Raw genomic sequence first — 10472 nt, forward strand, 5'->3', positions numbered from 1 at the left:
TTTGCCTTTTTCCATGATATCGACTAAAAAGGAGAATAAAGTATTAAATACTATCTACCAATGAATACTTCTTGCTAAATGAGGACGTAGCTCTCTATTTTGTCCGCCCTTGTAAATTGGCTCTTTTGAAGACGATCATTCGTGGCCGTAGGGTGTGATGACTCTCATCTTCTGCGATGCTTGCGTGGCTCAACGGAGCGGCTCCAACCATGCACTTTTCTAAAGTGAGACAATGTTGGCTTGATGGAGTTTGAGGCTGCGTTTACACGGAGACGAAACGAAACGAAACGGAACGAAACGGAACGAAAACGGGCTGGCCTCGAATCGTTTTCAAACCGTTTACACGAGAACGGCAAATCGTTTTGAACCGTTCACACGAAAACGGAAAACGGGCGAGCAGGCTGGAGTTAGTACGTGCTGGCTTGGCGCAAGGGCGGGAAGTAACACGTTAGTTGGAGTTGGTACGCGCTGGTGGTCGCAAAGGTCAGGTATTTCCCGCGAAATATAGTCCCGCGCGGAATGGTTCCCATGACCGCGCTCCGTTTCCAATCGTTTTCACTGTTTTCACCGTTTACACGAGAACGAAAACGTTTTGAAAACGTTTTGAAAACGTTTCAAAACACTTTGAAGTGCGTTTCCATTTCGTTCCGTTTAGGTATCGTTTTCGGGCGTTGTCGTGTAAACGATAGTAGTAAACGCAACGATTTCGTTCCGTTTAGGTCCTACTTCGTTGTCGTGTAAACGCAAATCGTTTTCAATCGTTGTCGTGTAAACGCAGCCTTATTCGTAGCTTGGTCTTATACGCTGTGGCATGTCTCGTTTGCAGACCCATAAATTATGTGATGTTTTGAGCAATGTTTAGGGGTATGTCTATTTCACGGTTCCCTTCGGACATCTTTTCAAGGGCTTTTAGCAGTCGATCTACCCCCCCCCCCCCCGCCTAGGGAAACGTACCTCCCAAATTTGAAAATCGGAGAGATCAACTTGCACACATTGTCTGGTCGTCTACGACATTGTCTCTTAAAAGTCCACAAACGCTTCGCACAAATCTACGATCTGAATATATTAAACTTTGTCAGATCGAATTATGCTTGAATTAGATTATTAACTTCTCACTGAATACATGAGAACGAGACTATGGAAGAGAACAGAAATACAGAACTACATAATCCACATCAGCTAGCGATTCGGCACAATCATTGTTTATCGCGTGTGTGGCTAGGACCGGACTGTGAAAAGCATCAAAGAATGATTTCTTTTTTTAAATGCTGCGAATATATACAAGTACTATCTTTCAAACAGACACGCACACACTCTTTCTCTCGTGTTCTTACGATTCATAAGCGCAAAGAGAAGAAAGACATTTTCACCCATACAAAACACTATCTAACAACTTTTAGGCTATTCATTGTAGGTTATAAATACACTGGTGTCTACGATAACTTGATGATGTTCTGGAGAACTATGCCCTCTCCGCACCTATATGGACGTTCTCCTTTATGTATATGTTCATGGTCATGTAGTTAGGATGACTGTGTCGATGACCTCACACATGTCTTGCAGGTAAAAGGTCTTTATGCAGAATGGATACGTTCATGTCTGCGTAAACTAGACAAATGCGTGAACGATGTGCCACATTTCTTACACTTGTGCGGTCTCTCTCCAGTATGAGTACGGTTATGAACACACAGACTGCCTGACTGAGAGAAAGATTTCCCGCAAATATCACACTTGAATGGTTTATCTCCAGTATGAGTACGTTTATGAACACAGAGATTGCCGGACTGAGCGAAGGACTTTCCGCATACATCACACTTGAATGGTCGATCTCCAGTATGAGTACGTTTATGAGCGCACAGCCTGCATGACTGAGTGAAAGACTTCCCGCATACATCACACTTGAATGGTCGATCTCTAGTGTGAACACGTTCATGCACGCGGAGGTGAGATACTGTTTTGAACTCTTTTTGGCAATACTGACACCTTTGCGAGGTCTTATTCTTAGAACGCTTTTGTGAAACCTGATTCTGAGCCATAGCCTTAGAAGAGTCAAAATTTTGTCGGATAGGACGCCTGTGTCCGACTGGCATGTCACACGCATCCGGATTCTCCCATATTTCAGTTGTTCTTCCAGCGGACACTCCAGTATTTGACGCTGTGGCTTGAATTAAGGCGTCCACTTCAAACTGAGGATATGATCTCACATGCGATGCACGTTTCTCATACCCGCTGACCGCTGACGTCCAGTTCACCACGTCTTCCACTTCAGAAGGTGTACTAGAAATTGTTTCATCCCGTTCGCTTTCGTAGGCAGTTCGAAATGTCTCTTCAAAAGCTGGCCGACGGTTAGAAGTGCTGCCTGAGTGAATTTTGTTCCTCGTCCATCTTATCAATAGCGGAGTAGGAACAGGAACTAGGCTGCTGGTATACTCAGGGGGTATGTTACTCGTGTCCCCTTTCTTTCCCAGTGAAGCAGGTCTCATACACGACGCTTTCTCCATGTTTTTCTCTAAAAGGTTGGACGCAGGATATGGTGGAACGGATGATGGACCATGCTCTCTAGAAGTATGGTCGCGCATATTCCTCTTCGACTTCATCAATGGCGGCATTGGTGGTAGTATATTCCAATCCACACTGCAGTCAGACATCGACTCCTCCAAGTCTTCCATTTCTCACTGAACTGCAACAACTCTGGAAAGGAAATGGTACACCGAGCCAATATTACTCGTAGCTACTTCACGCAGTGGTTTTAAATTACGGATTCAGACTGGTTCGCTCTGTGCACTTTAATATCGTGCTCAAGCGTGAAAAGCAATATTAGTTGATAACAAAAACAGATGGGTTTGCCATAATTCTGGCAGCCTGCAATGTGTGGCAATTGTACGTATGCTATCAAAACCTGTCATATAATTTTGCATCAATTGTCGCACAAAAAGAAGATGTTAGTTGCCGAAAAAGAATCTTGTCGTTTTAAGTGATAAATGATCACTCCTACTGTTCTTTGTCAGTGTCAACACTACACGTTGTTTTTCAGCGCTGAACTGCCATTCTGACACAAGTAAAGGATCTATCACCCACCAAAAAATTTCTTTTCAGAATGCGAAAGGTCTATTGCCGACTAGACGTAGCGGAGGGATGAGCTTTCCTGCAAAGGTACTTCGAAGTATGTGTTTGGATCTACATTCTATTTCAGCATGGTGGAGTGGAGATATTTAAAAAAATTCAAGAAAACGCAAAAAGCTCCCTTCAGACACCTTTCCAAGGCGGCTTTGCACAGTCGATCTACACCCTACGGAAACGTGCTTGCATAATTTATGCGAAATGGGAGAGATTCTTTTCCACATTATTAGCTGGTCTCCTCAGACGTCCTCAGACATGCTCTCCTAAAAGTCAACATAGCTTTCGCACATATCTACGATCTAGATAAAGTAAAAAGTTCTGAGATCAAAGGTTATCCTAGATAAGTACTGTAATTTTCTGACATAATACATGAGAACGAGACCATGGAATAGAACAGAAATACTGAACAACCCGATCCACCTCAGCGTGCAATTCTGTACTATCATAGTCTATCGCGTGTGCGGCTACGATCACAGACTTGCATGAATAGCATTAAAGAGTGAACTTTTTCAAAGTGGTGCGAATGTATATTATTTTTCTAACAGTAAATACACAGACACACTATCTCTCTCTTGTTCGGAGAATTAATGGGCACGAAGAGAAGAATGATATTTTCACACAATATTAAAACACTATCTAACGATATTTTGGCAGTTCACTTTATGTTATGATAACACTTGTGTCTACGGTAACATGATGATGTTCTGAAGAACTTTGCGCACTCTTTGCACCTATATGGACGTTCTCCTGTATGAATAGTACGTTCATGGTCATGTAGTTAGGATGACTGTGTCGATGACCTTACACATGTCTTGCACGTAAAAGGTCTTTATGCTGAATGGATACGTTCATGTCTGCGTAAATTAGACGAATGCGTGAACAATGTGCGACATGTCTTACACTTGTGCGGTCTCTCTCCAGTATGAGTACGTTTATGAATACGTAGATAATATGACTTCGCGAAAGACATCCCGCATACATCAGACTTGAAGGGTCGATTTCCAGTATGACTACGTTCATGCTTGCGGAGGTCAGAAACGTGCTTGAGCTCCTTTGGGCAAACCTGACACCTTTGTAATGTCTTACACTTAGAACGCTTGCACTGATCCTGCTTCTGATCCATAACATTAGAAGAGTCAGAATTTTGTCGGATAGGACGCCTGCTTCCAACCGGCATTTCTAACGCATCAGGTCCCTCCGATGTTTCTCGCAGCCTTCCAACAGAAACTCCGGTATTTGACGCTGTGGCTGGAGTTCAGGAGTCCTTTTAAATGTGAGCAGGAGGTTTCACAATCGGTACAGGCTCACTATACACGCTGAATGCAGAAGTCCGATTCTCAACGTCTTCCAATTCAGGCGGCATACTAGTTGTTGATTCATCATTTTCGCTTTCGTCTTCTGTTTGAAATGTCTGTTCTAAAGCTGGCTGACGGTTAGAAATGCTGCCTGAATGAATTGTGGTCCTCGTCAGCTTTATCAATGGCGGAGGAGAAACAGGAATTAGGCCACCGGTAAACTCATGGGGTGTGTTATTCGTGTCCTCTCTGTTTTCCAGTGAACCAGATCTCATACACGACGCTTTCTCCATGTTTTCCTCTTAAAGGTTAGACGCAGGAGATGGTGGAACACACGATGGACCATGCTCTCTAGAAGTTTGGTTGAGCTTATTTCTCTTCGATTTCATCAATGGCGGCATTGGTGGTAGTTCATTCGAATCCACACTGCCGTCAGACATCGACTCCTCAAAATCTTCCATTTCTCACAGAACTGCAGCAACTCTGGAAGTGAATATGCATAGCACAGCCAATATTACTCGTAACAACTTCACGCACTTGACTGACTCACGACTGCCATCCAGAGCACACGACAAGGCCATCGAACCTTCGACTCGGCAAAACTGCAAGAAAGCACCACTCCCTGGTCAATACACAGTGTTTCGGGGATTTAACCCCTCATCAGTTGAGCTTGAGAAGGCTGAGGAAGATTGTGCCCCTCCCCTCCTTTCTTACAAATCATCGCCGAAGTCGCAACCACTACTTCTTACTGTTGTGCCCAGCGCGGGCTTGCGACTAGTTGGTTTCGAGGTGACAGCGTTGCGAATGACCGAGGGTCCTCAACGTCTGGTCTCACCGTCCAGGAGCGACACTGACTCACGCTGCTATCTGGTGTTCAGGAGGTGTTTGTCGCGCTGGAAATGGAGCGTCTCTGTAAGTTTGTATCCCTCGTGATGTTTGTGCCTGGAGAGCAATATATAAGTGGTGCTCTTCAGGCACAATCTTCCTCAGCCTACTCAAGCTCAACTGATGAGGGGTGAATTCCCCGAAACACTGTGTATTGAGCAGGGAGTGGTGCTTTCTTGCAGGTTTGCCAAGTCGAATTTTCAATGGACTTCTCGTGTGCTCTGGGTGGCAGTCGTCAGTAAGTATAGTGTCAAGTAAAGTCGGCGGAATAGCGCGAGCTCTAGTGTGGGGAACAAACCCTTTCTTACAAATCATCGCCGAAGTCGCAACCACTACTTCGAACTTCACGCAGTGACCAAAAACCACGGATGTAGAATGGTTTAAATCTGTGTACTTTAATATCGTATTCTAGTGTGTCAAAAGCCATAACATTATTAGTTGATAACAATGGGTTTGCTATATTTACGGCAGCCTGCAATACGTGCCAAGTATAAGCACGCTCTCGACATCAAGAACATGGCAACTTGCTGTTACCATCTGAAGCTCTCATGGAATTGAGCACCAATTGTGGCACAAACAGAATCTGAGTAAGAACTGATACTCCGAGGGCAACGGAGTCTGGTTTTGAAGCGACTGTGAATACATCCTGCTCTCGAGCTAGTTAGGGTAGGACCTTCACTTCAGAATGCACTGCATCAATCATTAGCGAATGACTTTGTATGCTGTCCTCGGTGAACAGGATTTCAAAGGTTTTCAAAGGTACCGTTCTTCTGCAGGCTGTTAGTAGTGTTTTGGAAGATATTATCAATGTTATGAATATTGAATAACTGCTAATCCGACACAAGGTGAGGATCTATCACTCACTCAAAATTCACATTTTCAGAATGCAAAAGGTCTATTGTTGACTAGACGTAACGGAGGGGTGAGCTTTCCTGCACAGGTATGAGTTTGGAGGTACATTGTTTTTCACTCACAAAGCGACTGTTCAGTACATGGGGTAGTGGTCTACCAGAGCAATCACACTCAATCACACACTGTTGCGCAGAACAAGAGCAAATGCACAGAAATATTTGTGAGTGAAAAATATGTTTTTTGCACTCTTTCGCTACGCTCAGCCGTGAAAAACCAAAATATTTCATCATAATGAAGAGGAAAAATTAAAAAAAACCCGTAAATGATCATCGGGACATGTCCTCAGTGCTAGAATTGGTGTTTTACTATCTGCTCATGTATAGTTCTTGCTGATTGAGGACGTAGCTCTCTGTTTTGTCCGCCCTTGTAATCTGGTTATTTTCAGACCGGAGACTCGGAGTTAAACACTTTTCATCCTCTTATTATTGTTTGAACTAGCTCTGACTTTCGGTACTCAGCACTATAATGGAAAGCGTAGAACCTCTCAGTTTTAGAGGCATAGTTGATTTCCGGTCAATCTCATGATGGAAGGAGACGGGGAGCTACGGAAGAGATGGCTAGATCATTCGCAGGGTGAGGTTGACATGTTGGACGAGTATGACGGCTATCAATATGTAGACAGTTGAACATGACAATGTCCAAAGTTGAACCAAACTAAATTGACAATGGAAACTTATAATTATTACAAAAGAAGTCAACTAATGAATAGAGGAAGTAATGTTATCTCTTTTCTATGTTGATTTGCATGGGCACCTTGGCATGGGGATACTCACGTATTTTGTTGTGCTGGTTTTGGCCATGCACCACTTCCAAATACAAAAACGCACACTGTTCCAAACTTTGAGCCTCCATACGTACAGGAAAATGAATAAGCATCCACCATGCTAAAGCATAATGTGAAGATTTTGTGAGCATAAAGCGAGCATCCATATAAGAATATTTCCATGATTTCGCGGTCATAATCGGCCAGAGCCTAGTGCCGTGTAAACTGTGCAAGAAAACACTGTTTCCAAACATCATGTCCTACGCGGTCCTTTTGTCACACTTGCTGCCTGTAACAGTTATATGATCTGTTTATATGATCATTGTACGTTGGTGTACAGTTAAGTTAGTCATAATTTGTAACAATTTTCCTTTTAACTTTTCAATTGAGTGACGAATCAAGTTCTCGTTGTCACGATGTAGCTATCATGCCCTGATATCTATAGGCATGTCACGTACAGTACCCTTTCAGTTTTATTATCAGGACCGTCTATTCCTATGCTTCCTGTTTAGCATGTGATAAGGAGCATCTTACGCTATTGATCACCTCTATTTTTGTCTTTTCTCCCTCTCTCTGTCTTTCTGTCTTTCTGTCTCTCTCTCTTTCTCTTTGTCTCTCTCTGTCCCACTCTCTCTTCCAATCTTTCTCTGTCTCTCTCTGTCTCTCTTTCTGTCTTCCTTTTCTGAGTCAGTTTGTCAACACGCAGGAGAAGGGTAGAAAGTGACGACAAGTACTGCACCAGTAGAAACATTGATTTGTGTTACAACTTAGCACACATTCTTCGCCTGCAGGAAGGCCAGATTAACTGTCGACCATTACCTTCTCTCCATGTACTAATAGTTAGGCTATTGCCTTCGCAATGTTCTGCCTCCATCATTAGCGAATGACTTTATAGACTGTCCGTGGTGGAAAGGATCTCAAAACATTCTTCACCTGCAAGAGCGCCAGACTAGCTGACGATCATTACCTTCTCTCCGCGTACTAATGGTTAGGCTATTGCCTTCGCAATGTTCTGCCTCAATCATTAGCGAATGACGTTCTAGGCTATCCGTGGTGGAAAGGATTTACAATTTCTCGAGAATTCCGTTCTTCTGCAGGTTTCAGGGAAAGTTTCGTGAGAATTAAAAGCAATAATTATTATCAACACTGGATCAGTTGGAAAAGGATACCACCACTCTTCGTGACCCTAGGCTTGGTAGATGTATTTATTTCACATAATACATGGGAACAAGACCATTGAATAGAACACAAATACAAAACAAAATAATCAACGTCAGATTACGGTTCTCAACTATCATATCGTATCACATTTGTGGCTACGTTCAGACTTGTGTGAATGGTATAAAAGACTGCACATTTTCAAACTGCTACAAAAATGTTCTCTCTTTCTAAGAAACACACACACTTCCTCTCTCACACAACCATACACTCTCATGCACAAATCTCTCTCTCTCTCCTTCCCTCTTTGTCATTCACTTGCTCGTAACATTGATTACAAAGATGAAGGGGAAATGCATTTTTTTTACATAGCAAAAATCTTTAAAACGACATTTATGCTTTTCATTTTTGGTTACGAATACGCTCGTCTTTAGGAAGACATGATCCACACCGGAAAACGTTGGCGTCCTCTTCGCACCTTTACGGAAGTTCTCTTGTATGTATACGTTCATGGTGACGTAGATTGTGTAACCGACTCAATGACCTTACACATATCTTGAATGTAAAAGGCCTTTATGCAGAATGGATACGTTCATGTGCGCGTAAATGGGACGATTGTGTGAACGATGTGCCACATGTCTTACACTTGTGCGGTCTCTCTCCAGTATGAGTACGTTTATGAACACATAGACTCCAGGACCGAGTGAAAGACTTCCCGCATACATCACACTTAAATGGTTGATCTCCAGTATGCGTACGTTTATGAACACACAGAGTGTTTGACCGAGAGAAAGACTTCCCGCATACATCACACTTGAATGGTCGATCTCCAGTATGAGTGCGTTTATGAACACAGAGGCTACTTGAGCAAGTGAAAGACTTCTCGCATAAATCACACTTGAATGGTCGATCTCCAGTATGAACACGTTCATGCTCGCGGAGGTGAGAAGCGTCCTTGAACTCTTTTTGGCAAAACTGACACCTCTGTAATGTCTTACACTTAGAACGCCTGTACGTATCCTGATTCTGAGCCATAACCTTAGAAGAGTCAGAATGTTGTCCGATAAGACGCCTGCGTTCGACTGGCATGCTAAGCGCATCAGGTTGTTCCCATGTTTCAGGTGTCCTTCCAGCAGAAACTCCAGTATATGGGGCTGTGGCTGGAGTGAAGACGTCAATTTGAAATTGAAGAGGCGGCTTCACAGGCGATGCACATTTCTTATACCCGCTGAACGGTGAAGTCCAGTTCACCACGTCTTCCATTTCAGACAATGTACTACACGCTGTTTCATCCCTTTCGCTTTTGTCGGCGGTTCGAAATGTCTGTTCCAAAGCTGGCTGACGATTAGAAATACTGGCTGAAGAAATTGTGTTCCTCGTCCATTTTATCAATGGCGGAGGAGATACAGGAATTATGATACCTGTATACTCAGGGGGTATATTACTCGTGTCTTTTCTGTTTTCCAGTGGAGCGGATCTCATACACGACGCTTTCTTTGAGTTTGCTTCGCCAATGTTTGACCCCGAAGACGGTGGGACGGACGATGGACCATGCTCTCTAGAAGTTTGGTCGAGCTTCTTCCTCTCCGACTTCATCAATGGCGGCATTGGTGGTAGTGCACAGGAATCCAGACTACAGTTAGACTTCAAATCCTCAAAGTCTTCCATTTCTCTCTTGACTGCAGCAACTCTGGAAGGGAACTTGCATAACACATGTAATATTACTGGTAACCACTTCGCGCAGAGAATAAAACCACGGATGCAAAATGCTTCGCTCTGTGCATTCTAATATCGTGTTCTAGTGTGTAAAATGCCATTTCAGTTGATATAAATTGGTTTGCCATAATCCTGGCAACCCGCAATGCGTGACAATTATACGTTTGTTCTCAACTCCAAGTATATGGAAAGTTGCTGTCACCATCTCCAGCTGTCAAGGACTTTTGCATCCATTGTCGCGCGAAAAATTTTTAGTTGCCAAAGGACAATCTTGTCGTTTGTGTGACAAATGATCACTCCTGCATTTATTTGTCGGTGTCAATAATACAATCTGTTTTTCATTGCTCAACTGTGATTCTGACACAAGTAAAGGATCTATCACTCACTCAAAATGCATAATTTCAGAACGGAGAGTAAAAACTGATAATCCCAGGGCAATGTAATTTGATTTGGAAGCCACTGTGATTATATCCTGTTGTAGTCCGCATCGCCATCATCATCACCATCATTACCTGCTCTCGAGCAAGTTAGGCCATTCACTTCAGAATGTTCAGCCTCAATCACCCTTCTTCTTAGTTATTGCTGCACTATTCATGCCCACTTTTCACATCTGTATCTTCGGC

At 43.2% G+C, this 10472-nt stretch overlaps 1 protein-coding gene across 1 annotated transcript; it reads right to left on the reverse strand.

The window, feature by feature from the left end:
* Nucleotides 1-1006: 1006 nt before the first annotated feature.
* On the reverse strand, nt 1007-2750 carry LOC135820851 (zinc finger protein 79-like). Its single transcript, XM_065333894.1, has one exon. The coding sequence runs from the start codon at nt 2667-2669 to the stop codon at nt 1575-1577; it is 1095 nt and encodes a 364-aa protein (XP_065189966.1). The 5' UTR covers nt 2670-2750; the 3' UTR covers nt 1007-1574.
* Between the last annotated feature and the right edge of the window lie 7722 nt (nt 2751-10472).

Source organism: Sycon ciliatum, chromosome 7, assembly GCF_964019385.1.
Source record: "Sycon ciliatum chromosome 7, ocSycCili1.1, whole genome shotgun sequence".
Lineage (NCBI taxonomy): Eukaryota > Metazoa > Porifera > Calcarea > Leucosolenida > Sycettidae > Sycon > Sycon ciliatum.